At 35.2% G+C, this 27138-nt stretch overlaps 6 protein-coding genes and 1 long non-coding RNA gene across 9 annotated transcripts; 4 read left to right on the plus strand and 3 right to left on the minus strand.

Annotated features, from left to right (window-relative positions):
• Position 1: 1 nt before the first annotated feature.
• Positions 2–3600, minus strand: LOC143468280 (uncharacterized). Its single transcript, XR_013118984.1, has 2 exons — positions 2117–3600; positions 2–2028 (listed from the first exon to the last, which is right to left on the minus strand). It is a non-coding gene; the product is annotated as an uncharacterized LOC143468280 (long non-coding RNA).
• A 346-nt stretch (positions 3601–3946) lies between these two features.
• On the plus strand, positions 3947–6169 carry LOC143469655 (sulfiredoxin-like). Its single transcript, XM_076967415.1, has 4 exons — positions 3947–4116; positions 4414–4551; positions 5338–5435; positions 5563–6169. Exons 1-4 carry the CDS (start codon positions 4027–4029, stop codon positions 5672–5674), a joined length of 438 nt encoding a protein of 145 aa, XP_076823530.1. The 5' UTR covers positions 3947–4026; the 3' UTR covers positions 5675–6169.
• Positions 5750–10075, minus strand: LOC143469654 (uncharacterized). 3 transcript variants are annotated; one of them, XM_076967412.1, is made up of 13 exons: positions 9915–10075; positions 9192–9348; positions 9004–9098; positions 8667–8855; positions 8458–8552; positions 8322–8387; positions 7809–7892; positions 6996–7052; positions 6872–6927; positions 6658–6775; positions 6530–6578; positions 6242–6414; positions 5750–5888 (listed from the first exon to the last, which is right to left on the minus strand). In XM_076967412.1, exons 1-13 carry the CDS (start codon positions 10004–10006, stop codon positions 5857–5859), a joined length of 1263 nt encoding a protein of 420 aa, XP_076823527.1. In that variant the 5' UTR covers positions 10007–10075; the 3' UTR covers positions 5750–5856. The 3 variants fall into 3 exon arrangements, with proteins under 3 accessions (XP_076823527.1, XP_076823529.1, XP_076823528.1); XM_076967414.1 differs by lacking the exon at positions 9915–10075 and adding an exon at positions 9668–9827; XM_076967413.1 differs by lacking the exon at positions 9915–10075 and adding an exon at positions 9500–9655.
• Positions 10076–13928: 3853 nt separating this feature from the next.
• On the plus strand, positions 13929–18914 carry LOC143468159 (alpha-tocopherol transfer protein-like). The gene has a single exon (XM_076965179.1). It carries the CDS (start codon positions 16950–16952, stop codon positions 17772–17774), a length of 825 nt encoding a protein of 274 aa, XP_076821294.1. The 5' UTR covers positions 13929–16949; the 3' UTR covers positions 17775–18914.
• A 12-nt stretch (positions 18915–18926) lies between these two features.
• On the plus strand, positions 18927–20680 carry LOC143468158 (alpha-tocopherol transfer protein-like). Its single transcript, XM_076965178.1, has one exon. It carries the CDS (start codon positions 18938–18940, stop codon positions 19772–19774), a length of 837 nt encoding a protein of 278 aa, XP_076821293.1. The 5' UTR covers positions 18927–18937; the 3' UTR covers positions 19775–20680.
• Positions 20681–21644: 964 nt separating this feature from the next.
• Positions 21645–23499, plus strand: LOC143468157 (alpha-tocopherol transfer protein-like). Its single transcript, XM_076965177.1, has one exon. It carries the CDS (start codon positions 22052–22054, stop codon positions 22886–22888), a length of 837 nt encoding a protein of 278 aa, XP_076821292.1. The 5' UTR covers positions 21645–22051; the 3' UTR covers positions 22889–23499.
• Positions 23500–23853: 354 nt separating this feature from the next.
• Positions 23854–25725, minus strand: LOC143468161 (peptidyl-prolyl cis-trans isomerase FKBP3-like). The gene has a single exon (XM_076965180.1). It carries the CDS (start codon positions 24813–24815, stop codon positions 24153–24155), a length of 663 nt encoding a protein of 220 aa, XP_076821295.1. The 5' UTR covers positions 24816–25725; the 3' UTR covers positions 23854–24152.
• Positions 25726–27138: the final 1413 nt, after the last annotated feature.

The raw sequence follows: 27138 nt of genomic DNA on the forward strand, positions 1-27138 counted from the left end.
CCTGTAAAAAACCAAATATTTGACAGATTACGAAATATATACCAACACAAAAACTCAGTGCAGCATTTAACAGAAACAAGATCTACTAAAAAGAACAGTAATGCCATAAATTAGCATAATTCTTCAGTGCAAAATTAACGACAACTCTAGAAAATCAAAGGCTTACTAGGATAGAATTACAAATATACATTTTAACAAGTTAAACTGGAATATAGGGAAAAGTTGACAAACGCTGAACTGCAATGATCAGAGAACAAGTAAAAACAAGATAATCTCAAGATATTGACAAAACAAAGTTAACCCAATCGAGAAAAGTTCCACTCGACATACAGTTTTAAAATACTACTATAAAAATGAGTTGGTCCTATCAAACATTTCAGGCTGGTTTAACAAAAAATGGATTATCATCATCATCAATCAATCATCACCGTCACTGAAATGAAATCACAAGACAATAAAATTTACTGTATTTATTTAAAAAAGGTTACTTTAGAAATGCACAAACTAACAAAAAACTTGATGTCACAGTGAAAAAACAGAAATGGGTCAAAAACAACTACAGTACGTAACTGTTAAAGTACTGTATATGCAATGGTTTATACAAATAGACAATCCTACTAGAAATTTTGTATGAAGTGTTAGATTCCACTGGTACAAAAAGTTGTTGCGTGCGTCACTTTACCGGGGTATCAGAATGAGTGTTTACCCTAATCTTTATATACATTAAAAGCATTACGTTGGCATGACATAAAGTTTGGGTTTATTTGAATACAAAAGTCACAATTAAACAGCACTTCGCTAATCATAACTCCCAAACATAACAAAACACACTATTTTGAGAGAATGAAGAACTTCAAAATTAAACTGTTGAACGAGCTTTTCTTTTATAACAACAAGTATCTACTCTTATCAAAAACCAGATGTAACCACCCATCATTGCAGTGTGCTGATACTTTCTTTCTATTGGTTGAATATCTCGGTGAAATGAAACATCTCACCATATTCCTCCCTAAATCCCCAAAAATTTACTACAGTTTTAAAGACGTGCAAGATCCCATCTCCTTGTAGCTGGTAATAAGATTCTTCACTATTTCTTTGTGACTTTGATCTTTATTGATTCCTAAAAAGCTGTCAAGTATACCTGGAAATGCTTGCCACACATTTCTTTCTGTTTCAGTCATTTTTCCTCCATGGCAACAAATATTCTCCTTTTAGTTTGGCATCTAACAATTTTGGAAACATTTCCCTGACTTCTTGAAAAGTTTCTTCTTTGTAATCCAAAGCTTTAACAAATTTCTTTGCTAAACTTAAATTTATCAAGAGGTGATAACAAAATTTTTCCCGGCTTACAAGTAGCTCCTTGATGACATTTTAGCTTTCTGCCATTAGTTCTTCCTTTAGCTGCCACTGAATTTTATTGTAGTGCTCTCTATCAGCTCTGCTGTTCTACAAGCAAAGAAAACATGAGTATTTGGTATAATCACCTGACAAACCAACCAAAAAATCTAACATCGTAAATTTACTACGTAATATACAGAATGTACCGATTAAATTAAGAACAGTTTATTTTAGGAAGTTTGACAATTTCATAGTCTTTTTTTTAATCATATTGAGTTTCAAGCAAGAGAAATCGACAGATAAGTGAAGTAAAACTGCTTTAAGTTTTTGCTGGAGCTGTCAATAAAAAGTCACCTCTGAGCAAGGTCATGTTCTATTCCAGCTTAATTAAACAAACCATTCGCATCTTTGTAATAGCACAGGTTGTGAAGTACATCAAAATAAATATAGAAGAACAAGTGCCTTTCCTTGTAGGCAGTTAGCCAGATACTTTTTTTAATCATCACCGAGGAAATTCAACTCGTTTAATATTATTTCTTCGGATTTCATTAGCCTGAGATCGCTTATTAAATTGTCTACTTCCCTTTTAGATGGAAAATGAGGTTCTGAATTCATTGCTTGTGTGTATTGAGAATCAGTGTCTGAATTTGCACTTGATGTCAATTCTTCACATTCGGCGTTAAGTTCAAACTAAAATAACAAATACAAAGCATAAGATGTAGAATATGGGTCAAAAATACACAGCATGTAGGTTACTGTTAAACAGAAAAATACTTACATTTGGTGGTGGATTTGGAACTGGTAAAGTTTCACTGTGACGAACAGGTGCGATGGATGAAGGTATACTTGGATAAGTCAGTGCTCTTCTTCACTTGATCTTGCGATACTTTGCAATATTTGTCATACAAAAGTTACAGTCATCGTGATGATTTTGGGGTTATCTGCAAACCTTTGGAATTGCAAATGGCATAACTCTTCCGGAACCCCACAACCAACCTTCAAGATTAGACTGATAATTACCACAAATTACAAGTGGAACCCAGGCCCTGTCCCACAAAATAGTTTCTACGTTTACCAAATTTACACCAAATATTACAAACAACGAAACAAGTACAGTATTGGGAAATGTAAAGGACATGTTTCCTAACATTAAAAACACAGGCATTAACAATCGAAATAAAATACGTGAAGTGACATTGCTTAATTTCAGTGACAATGAATAGCTGGGTCTCCTTTATTTTTGCACTCCCATATCAGGATCGAGTATTGAGGAACTAGTTTGTCATAATTTCTTTTCTATTAACTCATAACTCCTTCCCATTCAAGCCTTCAACTTGGAGTGCAAAAGTATAAAATACTCAAATTTATTAAGGCAGCATCTATTTCACCGGCAGCCGATTACCAAATTTAGAAAAAGTTACTTCGACAAACGGCTAGCTGGTTACGCAATTGGTATTTTCTTACTTTGGAAAATGGTGGCGGGTGAAGTAGACGGTTTTATTGGCGCCGTTTACCGAAGTAAGAAAATACGAATACGGTAAATGGCAATTACGCTAGTCAGTAAATTGAAATGTATGCTAATTTCAACTTAAAACTACGTACTAATTTTTCCAAAGTGTAAATTAACCTAGAACTAATCCCCTCTGACTCATACTCTCACTTCTCGTGATTAAATTACTAAGTTAGCCTGTGAATTGAAATAAACACCATTTTTCAATTAAAAATCACATTTTTTTTTCAAAGTCCAAATTAATTTAACACTAATCCCTTCCGACCAAAACTCTCACCTCTCATAACTAAATTAAATTAAAAATAAATTTAAACAAAAAGAAATTAAAACAGCGGCAACAATCGAATTCGAGGCCTATAACATACAAGCCCAAAATTTAACCATTACACCACCGTAATGCCTTCTTCGCGCGGCTTAAAACAAGAGTCATAACCATAAGCAAAGATCTGCACAACAAATGGATGGTTAAATAAAACCGCACAAAAGAAGTCCAGGGACACCACGAATTTCTTTTTCTGTGACCAAAAGAGGGCACGATATTGAGGCCCACGAATCCCCCAAGAGATAACCAGTAGGTAGGAAATCATAACCTTACATTCTCTTAAAGCATGTTTTATTCCCTCACAAAAGCATGCGAGTCAGGTCCTTCAGTACAGTTACCAACTTAGTGTTTTCCGGTACAAACTACAAAACCTACAAAGGAGGCCGACTTCAGAAAGTATGCATAGCCGCGTAGGCCCTCAGACAGTCAAACTCCGAACCTCAGGAATCAATCAGCTCGGTCTCATTTTGGAATCCATGAGAAGTCGAGAATGATTTGGGGAATTTCCCCAACGCGTGGTGCTGAACTTAAAATTATAGAGACTTAGAAAAGGTGACACCAAAACTAAATGCAAACCGAAAAAAAGAGGTTTGATAAAAACAAATACCATCTGTTGTACCTCTTAGATTGATGCCTTATTGATGTTGTGCATGATGACAAATATTTTATGCACCTTAAAGTAAAACGTTTAATGAAAGTCGACAGAAAAAAACAAACTACATTTTATCAGATTTCTATAGAGAAACAGCTGATTAAGTAGTATACATTCTGAGACAGGTTATCAAAAAGTAACATTCTTGTTTTCAATACTTTGGAAAAACCATTGGCGCATAAAGATGGATTAGCTAAAGTTTTAATGAATCGACTTTTAACTAGTTACAAATTAAGTCTTGTTTTTCCTTTGAAGGCGTTTTCTTGTGTTTCTGGGATGAATATGGCGTTTAAGGTAAAGCTATGAAATAATGATAAGTTATTAATTGTTATTGTTAAACTGATACATGTTTTGCGTTAATGGACTCGAACACAAAATAGCGGTTGCGATTTCTGCTTTTTGCGTTTCTGTATTATAAATTTCACTTTAACAGGTAAAGTAGTAACCGATTTAACTCCCATACATGATGTCAACCTAATCAATGAAGGGCGTGGTTTTGGTACCAAAACACGATTAATTTTTTCAAGAGTTTGTATCCGCCTCCTGTTCCCATATGCACTTAAAAAATATTGGAATTTTGGTATTTTTTAGGATGATGAAAAAAATATGGTAAGCATTCATAGTGATCATGTGAAGGAGTTTTACACGATGCCTATTAAATATGTAACTCGACCTCTTCCACCAGAACTGGATGAAAATAAGGTTAAATCACTGATGGACACATTGGAGGTATTTCGTTTGGAATTACTGCTTAATAGAATAGCATGTTAAACATTTCTTTGCTGAGTTGCAACCAAGTCATTTTCAACTTGAGTCAAGTGGATATCTAATCAATTAGTCAATTTGAATTTTAACTTAAGTACAGGCCTTTAATTTTAAAAAGTTTGCTTATGCCACACTCTGCATTGTGTTTAGTTATTATATATAATGGCTGTCTCATATTTGAGCCTACTTGGGTCAGTTCAATTCAAAGCATTGTAATGGATGAATTCATTAAAACATACACATCCAGACAAAATTCAGTATATTTTAGAAAAAAAATCACAAAGTATCGCATCAAGTTTTTGAAGCTGTTTCATTTCCCACTCTTGTTTGAGCGGGATGCAACTGTTAACTTTGCTAGCAGATATAGTATATATAGTTTTTCATTAGTTTATTAATTTTGGTTCTTTAATTTTCAGTTATTTTGGTTATTTTTAATTCAATTTATCAGACTGATGATGCCCAAATGTAGGTGAAATTTGTTTTTACTAAAGATGCTGCAAGCTGAATCTGGTAATTTTATGAATTGAATTGATCTGAATTTGTATCTTTATGCTGTCACATCTGTCATAACATAGAGTCAAGTTGAGATACTTTGGACATTTTACTCAAATCCAGTCTTTGGAAAATGCGTCTAAAAGAATCACTTCACCATCGATTATATTTCTATTCTATAGTACATTTTTCTTTGAGCTTTTACAAGACTGTATGTCATACTTTGTGGAAATTGTTTTGACCAGCTTGCATCTTCAGAATCCAAATACGGAGCAACAGGTTCCGCCCATTGATGTGCTATGGATTCAAGGAAGAGAAGGTGGAAACTATTATTTCTCTTTTGGGGGATGTCACAGGTAAAAGCACAGTTATAAAAATTAATAATCATTGAAAGGTCAGAAAGTTTCTTTGGGTTATGTTTATTTTAATAACAAAATGGAAATATACCTGTGCTAGAATAACTAAATTCTAATTCTGTTACAGATATGAGGCACACGTGAGATTAAAGCGTGAAAATATTAAAGTGAAACTAATAAGTTCAACTGTTGAATCACTGCAAACATATCTTGGCTCATCGGCACCAGACCTGAAGTGAAAACAAAGTGCGTCAACCAGGAAAAAACGAAACCTATCTAAGTATAACTCAGAGACTTGGGTTAACCATAACCCAGCAAAAGAAACGGCAAATGCAACAGAAATTAGCAAAAACAAAAAGAGCAATCAAAACAAATGTAGTGTTGGAAGAAAAGTTTCATCAACGTTGTATACATTGCATTGTCATTTTCCATCATGGCTTACCACACTTAGATCTGAAAAATATTTAACACTTGGTTACAACAATCATTGGGTTATTAATGTGATTCTATTTGTATTTTATTGCTTGGCGAAGATGTACGTAACTGCAATTGCTATACTTTTAGCATACAAAAACACAAATAGTAATGTTGTTGAGGCTTGTCTGGCAGGCATTGCAACAAGTGAATCATGCTGTTTTATTATCAAATTTCAGTAACTTTGGTGTAAATTTACAAATTTTTTTTGTTATTTTACAAAAAAAATTACCCATATTAAAATGAAAGGAAAAACTGCATTTTTACTTAACTGTGTGTCATCACTCATCATGTAAAGCCACAGGTAAGTAACATAAACTACAGAAAGCTACCTGTGTTGTGGGTAAATGTAAAAGTGCTTGAAGTGTTTTCAGAAGTTGCTATTGCTTCACATGAAGTTGGTGGGTGAGATGTTACCACTTGAAAATTCTGGTTTAAACTCATTGATGGAAGTGGACATGACGTCATCCATGAGCTAATAGCTGGATAAGGATTAGCACTTGCACTATAAAAGAAAGTTAAACAATAATTGACCAAACATGCAACACAAGTTGCGTAGTACCCTGCTTAAATACACATTTGTCATAGGAAATTGTAGATTGAAACAGGTACACACAAACCTGCAGCTGTGGCCACCTGTAAAGTATATCTCAGGAGAGCCATGTGTGTCTAAATGAAACATAAAAAGATGATATATTGGACCTAATAATGTGGTAAGAACGTTGCCTTTTTTACTTAAACTTCAAACCTGTTTTTGGACTTGGCTGGGACTTGAGGATACCTGTAGCCAAGGCAACATTAGTAATGTCGCAAGTAGCATTTTGAATGCTAGTACTTTCGTCATACTTTGTCGTAATTGCTGGTATCTTCAAGTTAACAACAACATACTAAACTGATAACTGCAACTACAAGGAAATTTATTAAAACTTTACATATTTTATAAATATATTCATATTTTCTACCTGTGTAACTGAAGAGACGGCCACTGCAGCTTGTGAATTTTTTTCTTCTTTCAAATCTGAGCCAAGGGCAATCTTTAAAATTCAACCTTAAAAAATCACTTATCAATATTACCAAATCACCGACCAGAATGAGGCGAATTTGTTGCAGGCCCCTCACAGCAGTCAGTTGAGTTATTGTTCTCTGCAATACGAACAAAATCAAATGCGCTATGGAGCTGCAAAAATTTGTTATTTGGCAACGGATCAAGTAACTGCAGAAAATTTTGCATAACGGAGCCTATTTCGCCGACAAAGAATTACGAATCAATATTGGTACAAGTAGCAATTAATACGTAATCAGTTTCGTCTATGCAAACGCTTAAAATACGTCTGCATGGACCTTTTCATGTTTAGTAAGTTCTGCTGCAGTCTTCATCTTCTAGACGACATGAAAACAACTGAAGTTAACACTAAGCTACTTTTTTCGAAGCTTCGGTTAACTTATCGTTGCCTGCCCAGGGCGCAAAAGGCGCTTTTTATTTCTAAGTCACTCTAAAAATCATTAATTGTACATCATAAAAAAAATGTACCCATCTATCGCCCATCCATCAGTTAAACCAAGAAAATCGTAACTTTAGTCTATTATGCTATTATGTCACCTAAACTATCAAAGATATGTTAGACTTAAAATTACATTTTCCAATAAATCATAATTACAAAATGATTCTAAATTGTTTTTAACCAAATTAATAAAAATCATTGCAACTTGCATTTTTTCGTGAAACACATCTCATGAATGAAAGCATTTTGGTAATTTAAAAAAATCGTATCCGTTGAACAACTGCTTTCGCTAATTCTATTGATTCAGTTAAGTTTTCCAACACATTACAAAGTAAATCTTATAATTTCAAACCAAAATACAGTAACTGCTAATAAGTTAAATTCTAAATTGACTTACCATCGTAAAATGGCATTTCTTTTTGCAATGTAAAAGAATTTGCAGATTGCCAAGGATTTATTTTCGCTACGATATTTGTTTTTCCTGTAAACAATAGGTACTATAATACAAACTCCAGAAAACACAATACAAAATAATAATTATAATCCAACGACTGCAGAAACTCATTGCACAAGTAATATTACTTGTAAAATGCATACGTTTCGGGAAATTTCTTTTAAATCAATTTTGATTTAATTAATTTTGATCTCTATTTAATTTTGAACAGGTTAGTCCAGAAAATTTGACTACTCTTTTTCGGCAACTTAATGTTAGAAACTTTATTGTACATCGTTTTATTATTATTTTTTATTATGTTTTATTTTTTATTTATTTTATTTAGTCACTTTTCACAGCAGTCGTCTAGGATGCAAAGTGGCTCTAACAAAATTGGTGCATATTGCAGATGTGGAACTACTTGGAAATTCACACCAATAAACAAAGTTAGGACTAGCACATCTCAGACAAGCGTACCAGTTTCTTGTTGTTCCGTATAACTACTGCTTCCTGGAGTACTCTCAAGCAACGTACCTACTTCCACTGAAAAAGGAATATATTACGAGTTAAGCAGATGATCATATTATGATTTCCTTTTTTTGCACTTCCTTACATTGCTTTGTTGGGATATTACAAGTCGTATAGTACGGTGCTCTTGGGTTCATAGAATGGTGTTGTATGGAGAGAAACTGATTTTGATTTTGACCACTATATAAAAATTGATTGGAGTAAAGTTGGAACACATAACCAAAATATGAAAACATTTAATGCAAAATATTAGAAATCAGAGCTAGGAGTAATGTACTAAAATAAAGTGTGGACCTGAAGCAGGGTTGATTTTGAAGAAAAGAATCTGAAACTCTTTGAGGTGGCTGCCATGCGTTAATTCTTGGTGGGGCTTGATCATAATAGCTGGAAGTCGAACAGGAATGTTTCAGATATGGATCAATGTCAATATCAGGGATGATTGGTCCAGGGTAACTGTGATGGCAGGGCTGAGACCAAGAGCAGCTGCAATAGCAATATGTTCATTTTATAATGTTATAAAAAATGCGGTGAGCTATGAAGCAGACTTAAGAAAAAAATAATTCCTAACAATTACTTTTACCATAAAGACTAAAATGACAAAAAATACTGGATAATTATTGACATGGCATACCCCAAATCCGTCTTCATTCTTTTAGGCATAGACTTCTTAAATGTTTTATGGAAACTTTCAATTTCATCTGTTTTTTGTCGATAAGCAAGATATACCTGGAGAAAAGAAATTTTTTTATGTATCAAGAAGAGTATCAATTAAATACATCAGCTTTTTAGCAAGGACTTGAGCATTATTCACTGCAGTACCTTATTTAAGCAAGCAGGTTTGTCTTCATTGAGAACTGTATGCATAATATTTATGTACTCCACAGTTTGTTCTAAAAGAGAAGCCATATCTTTCTTCATATTAACAGAGTATGGCAAAAGTGTACGGAGTTGCTCCAATGATGTGTTTATTCGTTTTCTATTTAAAAAGGAAAGAATGAATGATACTCCAGTTTTAATTAATCTCAGTCTCTTAGTTTTCTTTATAACTTCAAGGAAAGCATGTATGTAATAAAACCAAACTTAGTAGTTACTAAATTGGCTGATATAATTGAAGTATTTTCATCAACCTGCTGTTTTTAAACAAAAGAAAGCTGTTATTATTGATGTCCATCGGAAGACAATTTCGTTCAAACCAAGTAACAGCTACGCGTTTTATCCAGCCTCAGGGCCTATTGGCGTTGCTTAGTTACCAGAATACATGGTTAAATGCCGCGAAGTCAAAACATTTTCATTACCGGTAATATGTCTATTATAGACCTTGCTTTTTGTTGCCATTTTCAAACTTTGCTTAAAGTCTATTTTTTCCTAGCATAAACACCACATTAATAATTAATTGAAGCGGTCAAACGCTGATGACTTCTTATTTCTGAATTAAAGGCACACGTTGTTAAGTCAAACCGGATGGTGTCTGCGTTTAATTTCAAAATACAAAATCCGTCCAATTAGCTGTTTTGATCGTCAAGTAATTAGCACTTCGTTTACCTGCGCAGCTTTTCCATCCTTGCTTGTCCACGTGCAACACACTTTGTTCTTTCAAAACTCGCGCCTCGCACTTTGCTTAAAATGGAAGTCATTGTTGTAATCAACAACTTGATGCGTTCGAAAAAAACATATGCGTTCGTTTTTTTTAACGTGGCTTCAAAATCACCATACAAAAAATTTTGGAAAATCAAGTTGATTAAAAATTAATTTCTGCTGTTGGTCTTTATTAAAGCTGGTTCCAAACCGTGATTTCTTACGGGCGCATTGTTTGTTACAATTAACATAGCGAGCGATTTGGTTAAATTAAAGTGATGGTCAACTCCAAAAATTCATCAAATGGTTGTCCGTTAGTAGGCTGCACCGAAGTTTTCTTTTATAAATATGGGGTTGTAAAACACTTATTACCAAAAATATTTGGTAAATGTGCAACTAATGGGATGCTCGATTACGCCGTCACAATAAGATATTAACATGGTTGATGTTTGAATCGAGTATGGTGCAGTTGTAATAATTTTTGTGTAGCTACAAACCTTTTGAGTGGAAAAATCTGATGTTGGGCGATTAATTGCCGTTAATGTTAATATGCGACACAAAAATCTAACATTTGCCAGTAGCCTACTTGGTACTACTGAAGCATTCGTATCTTTACGGCAATTACTGGTACCGATTAGGCTAGCTCATAGCCCAGTGGTCGTAATATCCTCGGTTTCATGCGTACTACAAAAGAATATAGGCCTATTGAATAGTATTGATTCCATTGCAACCTTTAACCTTATCCTGTAAGCATATTCTTATGCAACGTCTGACATGCTTAGATTTATGGCTTTATTGTATAAGCATTATTCTCGTCCTAAAAGCTGTTTTTAGTGTGGTTAACTGCATGCTTTCTCCCAAAAGTCTTTTACGATCGATTACACTGTAGCCTCCGAGATGTTGTGAGTCAGCCGCATTGCCTTTGTTATAATCAAGTGGCAAGCAAGATCAATCCCTACAACATGATTACATACGCCATTTTACATAAAAACAATATCTGATACGTAACAACGAATAAACGAACATCTATGTGGACAAAGAACGATTTACTTTCCTTTTTCTCATTGGTTAACAGCAAACTGTCCAATCCAAACATATCATTTTCTTTCATAAATTATAATGCTAGCAGTAAGCATTTATTTAATTCTATATGCTTGCTAACCTGTAAAAATCTACGCTTTGAAGAAGGATTACTTGACTGCTGTTATCCGAAACTGGTTTTGTACTTGATGATTATGTTATAAGTTACAAAATGTAGACTTATACCTGCAATTGTCGTAGCCAATACTACTACGTATTGTTTGAAATGAGCTCATTCTTTAAACATCCATTTGTTGTGTGCTTAAGATATTCATTGTCATTTTAATCTAACCATGTTACTTTATATACAGTCGAATCCGCTTAATTCGGACACCGGATAGCCCGGACAACCGCTTTATTCGGCCAAAATGCTCGGGAACGGAACAAAAGTAAAAATTGAACGTAAAAAAACTCCCGTTAATTCGGACAATTCTCCGCTTAATTCGGACACAGGTTCACAATTCCTATCGTTACATCATTAGGTTATGAAACAATAAACAGTACTTGGTTGGTTTTAACACAAGATGCAGTTGCATTATGAGTGATTATGGTGAAACAATGACGATTGATGCGGTAACAATCGACAATGAATTCATATAACGCCGTGCCAGCTTCATAGTCGCTTTTACTTCGGTACCATTGCGACCATCTTGTAGAACAGAATGGTACAGAAAAGTTTAGAAGAAAAAGTGAAATTGCTCACTAAAGTAAACGAAGATAAAAATGACGACGCTTCCTTGACAGTTCGGCAGTTAGTTGCGTTGGTGGAGATATCAAAACGTACTTTGCAAGATTGGCAGAAAAATGATGCAAATCTGCGTGAACAAGTACGTGAAGAGACTATGCTTCGTGGACGAGGTTTACAGACAGAGAGGAAGCGGCTCAGAATGTGCGTTTTATGGTACTCATTTACTCGTACTCTTGTGCGTTTTATGCGATCAGTGCCAATTACTGCAGTATAGCGCAGGTGCAATTCATTTATTACGCAACACTACAGTATTTTAAATGCGTTGTTTGCCTTTACGCATGACCATGAAATGAACAATCGATTTTCCGCTTAATTCGGACAAAGCCGTTTCTCCGCTTAATTCGACCAAAAGTGAGCGGAACCAAAGTGTCCGAATTAAGCGGAGTCGACTGTATTTATTTTGGCTTTTAATATGTGTGTTTTTAATGTTAGGGAACATGTCCTCTACATCTTCCAACAGTGTAGTTGTTTCGTGGTTTGTGTTATTCTAACCTTAAATTCGTTAAACCTACGAATTATTTTGAGAGTTTGGTGGCCATGCTAACCTACCATATTATAGCTCAATTGAATTATTGCTATCTTGTTTGCTTTAAATCCTTGGGCTTTGCCACTTTTTCCTGCTCGTTAACTGTTCGTGAGCATGTGTTTTATTGTGCTACAACGGTTAGCATCCCAACTATTGCTCCGCACAGTAAAATGCGATAAAGGAACAATAGGCTACAATACATTGCATTTTCTTTTTAAAGCATGAGCTCTTCTTTGAAGACTGAAGCTGCTAGAAGTGATTAGGTAGAGTTTAATTCGGCAATATAAAAATTCTTTTATACCAAAACTTGTTTTTCTTAACTTACATGCAATGAAAATGCAGAAACTCCAAACCATTATGTGGCATCTTGTGTATATTTTTATACTGTACAAAACGCTTTTTTATCGTGGTGACATTTTCCGAGGAAAGCAAGTACAAATTATAAGGAATCATTTAAACTATAAAAGTTTTGTAAACTATAAAGACTTTAGTCCGAGGCGTTATACGAGAAAAATGTAGTATGCAACAAGCAGCAATGTCATCACATCTTCCAACGATTATCATTAATGTGCATTTTTGCTGTATAAACTCGAGCTCATCAACAACGCCCTTCATTAGTGTTATGGCCTCCAGAAACCGGCTCTTGCCATAATGGTATTTCTTTTACTATTGATTTTATTTTCACATCCACTGATGTACAGCATTGAAGCAATTTTCATTCATCTGTTACTTGAACACACCACCTGCTCTTCAGCTTACTTATGCTTCTTTGAACTTATGCTTTTTGGATTTAATTAATTATGGGTTTAGTGGCCATGCTAGCTTCTTACACTTTTTTCAGGAAATATCAGTTAGTCCCGGTGCTCGGTACTTTTCGTGTAATTAGTTCAAAATTTTAACAAGTAGGTGTTCAAAAACACATGTTAATTAATCCCTAATAGCAATTGTAGCATCTGTTGATCTTTTTTAATCGAGAAATGTCAAGTAAAATTGCGAACGAGAAACGTCTTATACGCTTTGACTTGGAGTAACCTTTATTGAGGCATAATAGCGGCAAATATTGCATTTGCTGCAGCATCTTTTACACGAAAAGTACCGGTACGGAGTAGGCCTACCGACGAAGTAGACCTACCGACAAAGTACCGAACTAATTTTTTAAAACAGTACCGGATACCAGAACTATCGGTACATTTTTTCAAGTACCGGTACCGTTCCCGACAGTACTTCCAAAGTACCGACTGCCCACCTCGGCATACTTGTTACAATTTTGAAGTTATTACTTGAAAAGTATCGAGTACCGGGACCGACTGAAATTTCTTAAAAAAAGTAATTCGGCACAGAGATTCGGTATTTTTTCAAATGTATGGACGGTACCGATATCGGTACTAAAAAGTACCGCGGTACAGTAATTCGTTACTATAGTACCAAGATACTACCCACCTGTGTTGATATCTACAACAAAGTTACAATCATACACATTGTACATGCAAAAATTAGCCTACTTCAAAATGTGACACTTTAGATTGCGATGTCTATGACCACGACTGATTTTTTCTCTGGGGAAACACCTGCCATATTTATAATTTTTTGTCTCCACTTCCAAAACAGATTTTTGTGGTTGTCTGTCTTGTGTTAACATTTAAGTAAAGGTAATTAGGCTACTTTTAAACTGTCACATTGCGTTACCTATACTATATGTGTTAATCCGTATATACACAATGTTTGCTGCGTTACCATTTTTTGTTAGATAGTTTCTAGCGCAGAACTTTCTGATATTTCGTTTATCGCGTTAAGCACTAGGCTACAATGGTAGTGGTGTAAACGAGATAGGGCCTGCTAATTATGTATTAAAACTCTACAATTTTTTACCGCATTTAATTTATATTTTAAGAAATGGAGCCAATTCTAAGATCAATCTTTGAGTTCTAGTATACAAGCCAGACTGCAGAGTAACGCCATTGTACACCAGGACAAGCCAGCATCTCCAGGAAAAAGGAGATACAAACTTTTGCTCCGATTTATACTGCAACATTAGTGTGTAAAACCGATATATCCAAAACAAAGTACGGTAAACAATGATTTTTTACCTTATTTGTATTGTATATGGCCGCACCTTGTCCGCACAAACGCTGGGCAGCCTTGGGCGACAAGTCGCAGTATACACCAGCTGCTTCCTTGTACCCCGGAATTTTGCTTTTGCAAACCCGAGATCTTGGCGAAAACTTCCATACTCTGCAGTCTGGTATACAAGTGTACACAGTAAGCAGATGACATCAAAATTTGAGTACCTGGGGACTAATAGCATACAAACGCATCTTGTGTATGTGCACTTGTATACTAGATGTCTTGTCACTGTCAAGAGATGAAAGTTAAGGCCGAAAAGGAATTTCACTGCACTTGCAGTATTTGTATTTTATTGTATGATATTGTTTATTTTTCGTCATTCTTGTGACATTTTTTGGTGCCACACTAAGAAAGGTTGAAGCTGATATTTACACCAGGTGCAAAACAATATTTGCTTCTTCGCCACGCCACAGTTTTTATCGTCCATACAAGGTGTAATAGACCCTTTACGAATTACGCCTGTCATTTTTTTGGGTCGCAAAGTTTTTTAGATCTTTACAATGGAAATTGTCGACCCACTTTGATTATTTTTTTATATTGCAAGCATTTAAGGCATAACTCTCAAACACTTCATTTTCATAATTTCCCATCATTCAAATGAAAATAATTACAAGTATATTGCTGAGTTTTTCATTTTCTTTAATATAAAGGTCTAGTATGCTAGCCCTTACATAACCATTAGGCAAAGCTTCCCTCTCGCAATAACAATACTTGTAACCCTATCGTTGGAAACTGCCTGTTATCATATAATCATTTTTCAAATTCAGTAAACGGTTGTCGGTAAAAGAGTCACTTTCTCACTTTGTAGATTTATTGCTACAAAGCATCCAGATCTTCAGACATTACATTACCGTATTTACTTGATTGTAAGCCGCGGCTTACAAAGTTATTTTTTTCATCATGTTTGCGGCTTAAATTCAAGGGCGACTTACAATCAAAGGCGGCTTACATTTTTTTACAGGCGGCTTACAATGACAATAATGAGCGTGAAAGTTAAATAAACCTTTAAACAGTTTCAGCTTTGCGTGTAAACAGTTGGTATATGCGGCTTACCTTCAAGGGCGGCTTACATTAAATTTTTAACACTATCACATGTGGCTTACAAACAAGGGCGGCTTACAATCAAGCGCGGCTTACAAACAAGTAAATACGGTACTTTAGTTTCAGAGTGTCGTGGGTAGATTATCGCTAAATGTCTACTGCAGGTGTCACCAAACGTTTTTCACGCTGGGCCAGAGAAGTGTGAGAACTTACAACCTGAGCCAGATAACCACTTTGTTTAAGAGACTACAATACAATAAGCAAAGTTTAGCAGTGTCACTGCCCTTATGGTCGTAGCAATAGTTATCAAAGGACGGTTATTTTGTCACATTACAATCTGCAATTGCCCGGTTTTGGAAAATGGCACTGTGTGCCATGAGCCAAGTGCAGATATTGCACGCGTTTCAATTACGTCTACACGGCGAATACATACAGATAAAAAGATAGTTTTTGAGGCTTTGTGTACATAAAACAATAAAACATACGTAATATGTACCAAATGTTCATAACAGCAGCTTTGTTACGTAAGTTTTTTAATTATTGCTCATTACATTTAACACTCTTTGAAAGTGAAGAATATTAAATTGTTGAACATAGGCATCTTCAATTCTAAAAGGCTCTTAATACTCTAGTTGCCTATTACTCATTTGTGGCAAGCGTGACCAAAATTAGACACACATTTTGCAATGCCCATTTGATGTTTGCAACATAAGAATGCGGTTGGTGTCCTAAGATGCGCCGGAGTGGAAATATTGTTTAATTACCAAAAATAATGGGAGTGTGAGTGACAAAACTAATACGTTCTTTTCTTTATAGAATAATGTGAGCACGAGCCACGCTCTTTTTTTTTGATCAGCGTGAGCAATGCTCTTTTTACAATAGCAGTTACCCATGTCTGGGTTTAACTCATTATGGGTTATCAACTCTGCATACCATTCCAAGTACAGTAGACTCCGCTTATTATGATGTCCTTGGTACCAGAACTGTTTGGTCATAATATCCGTATGGTTACAACAACTGAAACTATATCATTTAATCACACCAAGATCGATAGCTTGATGCCGTTATGCACAAACTGACAAAAAACATTGAATTCATCATTTATGTCATTTTCATAAACAGCAACATTAAAGTGAATGTCATTAGGTGCATTGAGAATACATGTGATACAATTGTCACTTTCAAGTTTCATAACTGACACGAAAAATTGAGCAAAGAAAATCTGAAAAAGATGGCTAAAATGATCATAGTATCCGAAGACTGGTCACAGTAAACAGAGAATTTAATATGGCAAATTTCGGGATAGTATCAAATTGGTCATATCAAACGGTTAGTGGTCATATTCAGCGGATTCTACGGTATTTAGGGTGCTTTGTTTCAGCTTGTTCGTTAGCCTAGTGCTTTCTTCAAGTCAGGTTGTTTAACAATTTCTGCCAATCTCGTACCTTCACTTTAGGTTAGATACATACAAGTCTGTGAAATAATGGCAAGGTATCAATGTTCTCTTGGTGATGACTTGCTACAAAAAGCAGCAAAAGAACTCAATGAACCTCTGGATAATGCAGAAAGATTACAGGCAATTGATACTTTACGAGAAAGTTTCGACACTTCAAAATATGGAGACCTCATTCGATGTGATGACGCATTTCTGTTACGTTTTCTTAGAGCAAGAAAATTTAATCAGGAAAGGGCTTTACAGGTTTTGCAAAATTATCACTCCATTAGAAAGGAATTTCGTGAAGTGTTTTCCATGGTTGAAGAACCTCAATGTCTCAAAGAAGTGATGGAAACTGGTTTCATGTATGCAGTTAACGGAAAGTCAAGGAATGGTCAAGGCATTCTTATATATCGGCCACGATATGGACAGAACATTTCTATGTATCAGTTAATGGCATGTGGTATATTATATGTGGAACAAATGCTAGAAGATGAAGAGTATCAAATCTGTGGAAACCTAACTGTAGACGATTGTGGAGAAATGAGCTTACGTCCTGTGTTTCAAATGCCTTTAAAAGGGGCACGAAAGTTCAATCTGCTTTGGCAGGATTCCATGCCTGTTCGCATTAAAAATGTGTACCTATTTAATGAGGGCAGAGTGTTTGATTTTGTGTTTACAATTTTTAAACCGTTTATGAAGAAAAAATTGAAAAAACGTATTAAATTGTGTGGGAAAGACTATACTGACTTGCATGCTGAGGTAGATCCAGCCTTACTACCACCTGAATTTCAAGGTACTGGGCCAGATATGAAAACTGCTGCTACTACATGGGTAAATAAGGTTCAAGAAAACTGGCAGAAACCAGAATAATTTTAAGTAGTAATTTCATTATTGGACAGTCAAAGATGTAATAGATTGAAAACACTGTTGGTAAGTTATATTTTTTCGTGTGCCTGTGCCAGGTGCTTATGTGTCTATAATCATTTACTCCTTCTGTAGCTGTAAAATTATGAAATTAGACAATAAATGCAGCTTAGGATTGTCAATTTATGGTTTGCTTATTTTTCTTTACTTTTGATTCAGATGTTTTTATTCTGAAATTAGATTAAATTTGCATTTGAGATTTTGTTTTGAGATTCGCACAAAGTATATACAAGTTATTATATGAAATTGGTATTTTTTGTTTATATGATGACTTCAACTTTTTAATGTAATTGCACTTGTCATTCCATGAGAGGTATCACAGTGTAAATTCTTCCATTCATAAATAATAATTTAATAGTGTTTCACTGGGTGTGATCTTTAATCAGTGTTTTATGCTTCATTCGATACAAATACAAATATCTTTTACCTTTCATTGATTAATTATTAAAAACAACAAGGTTGCGGAATATTTACGTGTAGTTGTATTGGTAACTAGTATCATATTAAAAGACAAAAATATTTGACCGACCTCGAGTTTTGCACTATGGTCATATACTGAAAATAATAAAAGCATTTTTCTTGTCAGTATTGTAACTAATAAGTAGTGAGTGTTGTGTTACAACCTAGCTAGTCAAACAAAAACATGTTATTCGCCCTGTCCTATTTTTTTGTGTGGGTTTAAAAAATTTTTTTACTTTTGTTTGTCATTTATCCTGATGTGCCGCATATTTACCTGTATGTGGACTTTTGAAACACAGCCATTTGCCCATCGTAGCTTGGCACAGGTGTAATGCTGATTGATGTACTTGCCGATTTATATTTTTCACATGAGTAAATATTTGTTTCCAGTTAATAAATTACTTGCCTGTTTAGCCGCAGTCTTATGTACTAAGCATATACCTTTTCTTTTTTGTTTGCTTTCACTTGCTACTTGTTAATAAATGCCTGCACCATGCACGAATGATGTATAGTATGTAATAAAAAGTATACCTATATATTTGTTATTATTAACAAAGTTTATTTAACGTGGATTGTTTCAAAGTTAGTCAAGAAAATTGTGACTATTTAATTTTTGATTGTGTCAGATATGCAGCTATTTTAAAAATAAAATGACAGCTAGATATGAATGCACATTAAGCCCAGAGCTTCTGGAAAAAGCTGTCACTGAACTAAATGAGCCTCGTGACAATGCTGAACGTCTCAAAGCTATCGATGAATTGAGAAACAGTTACAATGCAGAGAAATATGGTCCATTGATCAGAGATGATGATGGTTTTATACTTCGCTTTCTGAGAGCCAAAAAGTTCAACCAGAAAAAAGCATTAACAGTTCTACAGAACTATCATGCTATTCAAAAAGAGTTTTGCGAACTATTTATCAAAGTAAATAATCCAATAATTCTGCAGCCTCTCATCAATAGCCAAGTTGTTTTAACATTAGAAGGTCTGGCCAAAGATGGAGCAAGTTGTTTGTGGGTTCGTATGGGTTTGTTGGACAAAAATATTGACATGTATGATCTTATGGCATACAGTATCTTGGTCATAGAAAAGTTGTTGGAAAGCGAGGCATGTCAAATTAATGGTTTGCATGATATTGAGGATTTGGAGAATTTTAACATAGGGGTTATTTTGAAAATCTCACCATTTGCACTAGCTCGCATGAACTCAATATGGCAGGATGCGATGCCTCTTCGCTTCAAGTCCATACATTTGTTGAACGAAGGAAAAGTTTATGATGTTCTATTCAATTTGTGTAAACCTTTCCTCAAGCAAAAGATCATTGACCGCATTCACACACACGGCTCTGATGTAAATGGTCTCCATGAGTTTGTCGACCAAGCAGTCTTACCACCAGAGTTAGGTGGAACAGGTCCAGATGGTGAAAGTACAGGAAAGTGGTGGATTGAGAAACTAACCGAAGACTGGACCAAAGACACAGCTTTGTAAAATTCTCAAAATGGCAAGTGCAGTTAAATAAATATGAGGTGTGTAACCAATGTTGTAACAAGTTATGTACTTTTCAATTTTCGTTTGTACTGTTTGATTGTATGACACAAGCAATTTAACATTAATTCCTTTACTGGTAGGGAGTTGTAGTATATGTAATCGTTAGATTGCATAATGGCAATAGTTGGTTTAATACAGAGGTTATGCTATATGTGTGGTTCGTTGATCAGAGAGGTGTCGCCTGAAACTTTCCAACACGACTGCCTGATTGTGCTTTACAAGTGCAGTGTCAAATCACCCAAAATAATTTTTTTAGGTCAAGTTAACGTCAACATTTCTTTTTGTGAAAAAGTTAAGAAAACAATTCCTCAGTCCACTAGTATTCAAGCACGATTCACTTGTCTTGCCACTTAGTTTGTACAGCTCATTAACTCTTTGTTTTTGTTCTTTCAATAACAACGGCACTTTGAACTCAAGCAAGCGTTTTTTGTCGCTAGAAATAAATGCATTGTTTGCAGAAAATGGTACAGAAACAGCAATAGTCGAAGAAGTTATTCAAAATGCCGTAATCAATCATTTTGAAATATTTATTACAACCAAGGATAACTCCTGTTGACAAAGCAACATATGCAAGTGATTGTAGGTATTAAACTGGGGTAAAAATCACATGGCTTACCAGATACATACTTGTTTAGCCTTGTCAAAGTTTGCAAATATTTTTCCTTTTTTTGGCTATTTAAATGTTTGCATGTTTTTAGGGGATAGCAAAGCTAGGATATATTTTTAGGCCTGAGAAATAAAACTTTGTACCACAACTGCCTATCTTTAAAAATGCAATAAAGTCAAAAAAACTGATTTTTAAGTGTTATATGGCCCATAGGAATTTTTTGTGGAACCTGCTAGGACTAGGGTTAGTTCGGATATCAATAATTTTTACTATCCGGATAACGGATATATCCGTATATTTGGAATTAATCTAATTGGTTAACCGGATAATAACTGCTAAGTGAGACAATCGAATTCACGAGGTTTGCATGAAAAATGGATTGTAAAATCATTACACAGTTTTATTGTAGATCTACGTACACGCGCAGTACGAGCGAATAAGAGAAAAATCACGCAAATTTAATGTTCACTGCTTTTGCAACGCCCTCTTTATAAAGCACAATGCATCAATTGTGGAATCCTGTAGACGGGACCGGAGTTTTGTAACAGATTCCACATGCACTGAATGCTCTTTCTGCTTCCACAGAAGTGGGCTGAATAGTAAGCAGCACTTCATAGAGAGTCTGAAGGTTGGCAGGTCGTTTGAAACGTTGAAATTCCATCTCTTAAATTTAGTCACTTCAAACTAGGTTGTAGTCAAAGCTTTTCAACTGACACTTCACAGACTTAATTTACCTTGCCATGAGAATGCAGTCTTCTATTAAAAGAATCATTCATTATGCTTTCTTTGTAACGTGATAGTAAATTTCACTGGTGCATTTTACGAGTACCGTAGTTGAAAGTATAAGACAATAGAAGTGTGAACAAAGGTTTAATTGCGCTCAGCGGGAGTCAGCCTCTACGTAACAAAGAATGTTCAAACTTACTAAAAAGTGTAAAACGCATTAGCAACGATACTCTTTTAGCCGGTTAACCGGCAGAATTATATCCGGATATCAGATAGAAAAAAAAACTGCGGTTAATCGGTTAACCGTTATCCGGATAATCCAACCCTAGCTAGGACAAATAAATATGAACTGTGGTTGTTGTTATGTTTGGATTAATTAAACTATATTATATATACTATGCAATACAACCTTATATATATATTACTGCATGAATTATAATATTCTAATATCAAGAATGAAGTTTTAAATGTATGGAGCTTTTGCAGATTAAACAAACATTGGATGAAAAAATACTAAAAGTTTGTTTTTTGTATTAATTAATAAAGCCATGCAAAATAAATCATAGTGCTTTATGAAATTCCTATTTCCAGTTTAACTATGCATATTGTTTGTATAATGCCGTTTTGTTGGTGGTAACTATTTCTTCAAATTTTAGCAAACTGTGTCTGTTTTCAAATAATTTCCATGTAGCAAATGGTTGTTTCTAATATATATATATATTTGTGTACTGAAAGCCACAGCCTGCTTTTGGTAATTAAGCTTTGTGTGATTATATATTTTTCTTTATGCCTGGATAGATAATTAGCTTTTTTTGTGATACATTTAAGTGTGTTTTGCTAGTAATTTATTACTGTGTTTCTTATGCAGTTCACTTAAAATTAAAATGACAACTAGATATGAATGCACATTAAGCCCAGAGCTTCTGGAAAAAGCTGTCACTGAATTACATGAGCCTCGTGACAATGCTGAACGTCTCAAAGCTATCGATGAATTGAAAAACAGTTACAATGCAGAGAAATATGGTCCATTGATCAGAGATGATGATGGTTTTATACTTCGCTTTCTGAGAGCCAAAAAGTTCAACCAGAAAAAAGCGTTAACAGTTCTACAGAACTATCATTCAGTTAAAAAAGAATTTCATCAAATATTTGACAAAGTTCACAATCCAGCAGTGTTGGAGCCTCTCATCAATAGCCATGTTATATTAACATTTCAAGGCCAAGCTAAGGATGGAGCTGGCATTATGTGGTACCGGCCAGGTATGCTCGATAGAGAAATTGATATCTATGACCTTATGGCATACAGTGTTTTGACCATTGAGAAGATGTTGGAAAGTGAGGCATGTCAAATTAATGGTTTGGCATCTGTTGAAGATTTGGAGCACTTCAGTATTAGCATGCTGTTCAAAATATCACCAATTGCACTAGCTCGCATGAATTCAATATGGCAGGATGCAATGCCGCTTCGTTTTAAGGCAGTTCATATCCTGAACGAAGGAAAGGTTTACGATATTATACTTGCCTTATTTAAACCTTTTCTCAAGCAGAAGATTATTGACCGCATTCACACTCATGGTTCTAAAATAAATAGTCTCCATGAGTTTGTCGACCAAGCAGTCTTACCACCAGAGTTAGGTGGAACAGGTCCAGATGGTGAAAGTACAGGAAAGTGGTGGATTGAGAAACTAACCGAAGACTGGACCAAGGACACTGCTTTGTAGAAAAATTTAAAATGACAAGTATGCTCTTTGAATGTAAGGTGTGTATATAGCAAAAATCCTCGTTGAAATTAGTTCCTTTTCTGTGAATTCATGTTTGAATGACTTAGTTAACATTAAAAAGCTAGTTACATTTTACTTGTCTTACTGTAGGAGAATTGCATATTCAGGTGTTATGGTAGAAATGTACAAATCTATATCTGTAGGTAAATATTTAAAACAAATTGTCGAAAACTGCATCATACACCGTCCATAGGTCGATTATAAATCATACATGTTTCTCAATTTTTTGGAAACTTTAATGATAACAATATAAGATTTACTTTTAACCACCTTTTTCCTGATGCACAAAACTTTAACGTTTATGCCTTGCAGCTATTGTAATGACAGATGCTCACTCAAGTTTTCCCGTCCCAGTACCATTGTCGTATCTATATTTTATTTAAAGACATATATGCATTACTTTGTAATTATTCACTGCTTTAAAACAAATTGTCTGTTTTTCACAGAGCGATGGAGATTTTGATTTGATTGATTAAATGACACATATTAGTATATATATATTTTCCTTATTCTGCACTTAACGCATAATAAAACATCGTTTGAAGTCAAAATTCCTATGACTATCTGTGTTGAGACCACATAGACAAAGCTATAGCAGGTGGCTAATCAACTGGTAGCTTTATGCATTGCATGTCTTGCTCCAACTGTATGCGCGCCAATTTTGAGTCTTGGTACAACCTGCCCTGGAGGCGAACACTAGACCTGCCGCATGTAAGGCTGATGTTCTAGTCACAAGGCCACGTCATCATAAATATCACATAGTATTTGGGAATTTCGGATTAACTGGCTGCAAAATGATATATTAAGTATTTAAAATGTTAAGGATACTAAATTATCCTGATTGATTGCAATTGTCGCTAACTCTTGCAACATTACTTCTCTTGCCTAAAACAATGAGACAGAAAGAGTTTTGACCAACATTTACCACCACCGAGTGAAGATAATATTATTGCCAGGAAATGTTCTAAACCATGATATACTAAAGTTTGAGACACTTTGATGTTTGCATAATTTTATGGTCCACCACAAGTTATTATAGCCTGGTTAAAAACTCAGCAAGTAGATTAGCAGAATGCAAACTGCTTTAAACTGACACACTTTAACAAAAGTATCATATAAAGCACTACATAAAAACTGCAATTTTCAGAGCAAGACTTATAAGATTGGCAGTGCACATTATGATTTCGCAAAAATCAATGTTCAATTAATCAATACGAAGCAAGTCAACTTCAAAAGTTAGTGTAGCATTTGAAGGAATTTTAGCTTCCGGTTTACCATGCCTACCGTAAGCCCATTCAGGTTCAATAACAATTTCTGCCTTTTCTCCAACACTCATGGTTAGCAAAGCTTCATCCCATCCTTTAATCACATTGCCTTTTCCTACCTTGAAAGACAGAGGCTGGTTTTTTTTACGCTTAGATCCTGGTTGTAGACTATCAAACACAGTGCCATCTGCCAATTTTCCTACATAGTAGCAAACAACTTTATCACCCCTCTTTGGAAAATTTGCTTTGTCCCCCTTTTTTAAAACAGTCTTCTTGTATCTTGGAATTTCAACTTCAATTTCTTCAACTTTTTTTTGTTTCTTTTCACCCAAAGTCAAAGCAGCAGTTGCAGTTGAAACATTTTCCATTGGTACATCGTATTCTGATCCCTTGAAAGCTTTCTTGGCAAACATTTCATTGTATGCCTTTACAAGATTATCCTTTTTGGAAGTTTTCACGACATTCTTCAAACTACCCTGCAACTTCTGATCGGCTAAAAATCGCTGAGCAGCATTTGCTTGAAGGAATTGGATAACGTCTTTCTTCCCAACTTGCTCAGAGGCAATTGTGGCATCGTCCCAAGGTCGATCAATTTCTGCCATAATTTAGGCTATATTACTTGTATTTATAAAACAATTAATGAGGATTTTCAGCAATTTTTAAATTCAACCACTGTTGGACACACATGAAGCATTTAAAGAAACAGATTGCAGTGTACTGATAGCCCAGGCCACAGAGCTTGGCATACTTGAACTCGGACTGCTTCTCATGAGCTTCAGTGCCGGTCTTATAGCGCATTATTTAGCACTTAATGACTTGGACAGAACTTTTGTGCACTTGATTTAAAGTCTGAATAAGTCAAACTTTCATTGTGTCCGAGGATCTTTACACACCACACTTGTCATTTTTAATTGTTTGTTGCACCTAAGATCTTGCTGAAAGTGGCCATACTCTGCAGTCCAGCTGGTAGCTCATAATGCTAAAAGTCAAAGACTTTTTTTAGTTTTCAAGGAAAATTTGCATTTGTAAAGATTAAGCATTATAATTATATATCAAACATTATAATTTGGTTTCACAATCCTTTATGCAAGTTGCGATAAACACATTTATTTGGTTTTCAAATTTAAATATTATCATAATTCGGAATCTGTTTATCAGGACTAGGCTACTGAACAGGAGCAAGCATTACCAACAACTCAACACGCAGACAGGGTAGCCTACTGGTAGTTTTTTTGGCACCATCCTCTTGGTATGGTATTGAAATCTACTAAGACAGTGCAGACTAAGTAGGCACAATCTTTGCAGATTTAAACTTGGCTAAGTGCTTAGTCTATAACTCTGTAACTTCATAACGTTGGTACTGATTCATTTAGTTAAGATGTTCAAACACAATGTCATTGCCTCCACGAGAAACACATGCTTTTTTCAAAAAAGTTATAAGTTGCGCTTCATATTTTTCAATCATTCGGTCTGCAGTGTTGCCAGGCGAGTCCAGTCGATACAGAGATGATGACCCCAAATGAACTGAACTTGCTACTTTTATCTCGCGCTTGCCGCTCCTGGCCACCTGGTCTCACCAAAAGCACTCATCTCTACCATCGATGAGGGTCGTAAACAAAAGAGCGGGCGCTATTGTTAAAAACAGCCTGCTACTGCTTGCTGCTCAGTCACTGACAGGCTGCTGTTGGTCACATAATCAACAGCTGTTTAGTTTTTCAACAGAGAGAGTGGCTCATGTGAATTTCAAGAAAAGCGTGCATTAATTTTTGAAATATAATATTTTTTAAAATTGGTCTTGGTTATGTAGGTGAGGATAGGTTAATTTATGTTTACGTACCAAACAAAACACAGGTCGGTTCCATTTGCCTGACTGAATTGTGGTAAATTTCATCGCTATTTCAGTATTGTTTACAGAGGTGGGCAGTCGGTACTTTGAAAGTACCGTCGTAACGGTACCGATACTTAGCAAAAAATGTACAGACGGTTCGAGTATTCGGTATTATTTAAAAAAATACTATTCGGTATTTTTTTTTGTAAAAGATGCTACAGCAAATGCAATATTTGCGGCCGCGGTAAAGGTTACTTCAGGTTAAAACATATGTGACGTTCATCGTTCGCAATTTTACTTGACGTTTCTCGATTAAAAAAGATCAACAGTTGCTAAAATTAGTAATAAAGATTAATTAACATGTATATTTGAAAACATACTTGTTAAAATTTTGAAATAATCACATGAAAAGTACCGGGTACCGGGACCGACTGAAATTTCTTGAAATAAGTAATTCGATACAGAGATTCATCACTTTTTTTCAAAAGTACCGACGGTACCGGTATCGGTACTAAACAAGTACAGCGGTACAGTAATTCGACACTATAGTACCGCGGTACTGCCCCCCTATTATAGTTTATATGTTTGCGACAACAACCACCACCGTCAGCACAATTTTGCTTCCACATTTAAGGCAAAAGTGAATGAATGAAAACCCCTTCATATAAACAAACAATAAGCTGTCCAGTTTTCAGGAGCATTCAATAACGAAGTTCTACTAGAGCAATCACACCCTGGTGTTTATTTTTTCGCTTCACACAGTCAATGGCGAATAATGAACAATACAATACAACAGTAGCCTAGCGTTTCACATTACCTACAGGAGCCTGCTAATCAAGTTGTAAACGATAAAAGGATGCTATTGGAAAACATCAGACTGCTGTACAACTAAAACAACCTTTCTTTTGATTACGACCAGGCTGCTTCTCCAAATCAGTAATCAGCTACTCAATCACTCTGACTTCGTAGCACTTTTTTAATGAACACATACCAAAGTTTTTTCGTGATGTCACCAATTGTAGCCTGCTGGTTTTAGTAGCACCCTGCGCTTGATGGCGGATATAGCACCCAGCCATTGGTGACGTCATGCAGTAGCT

Source organism: Clavelina lepadiformis, chromosome 8 (assembly GCF_947623445.1).
Source record: "Clavelina lepadiformis chromosome 8, kaClaLepa1.1, whole genome shotgun sequence".
Classification (NCBI taxonomy): Eukaryota; Metazoa; Chordata; class Ascidiacea; order Aplousobranchia; family Clavelinidae; genus Clavelina; species Clavelina lepadiformis.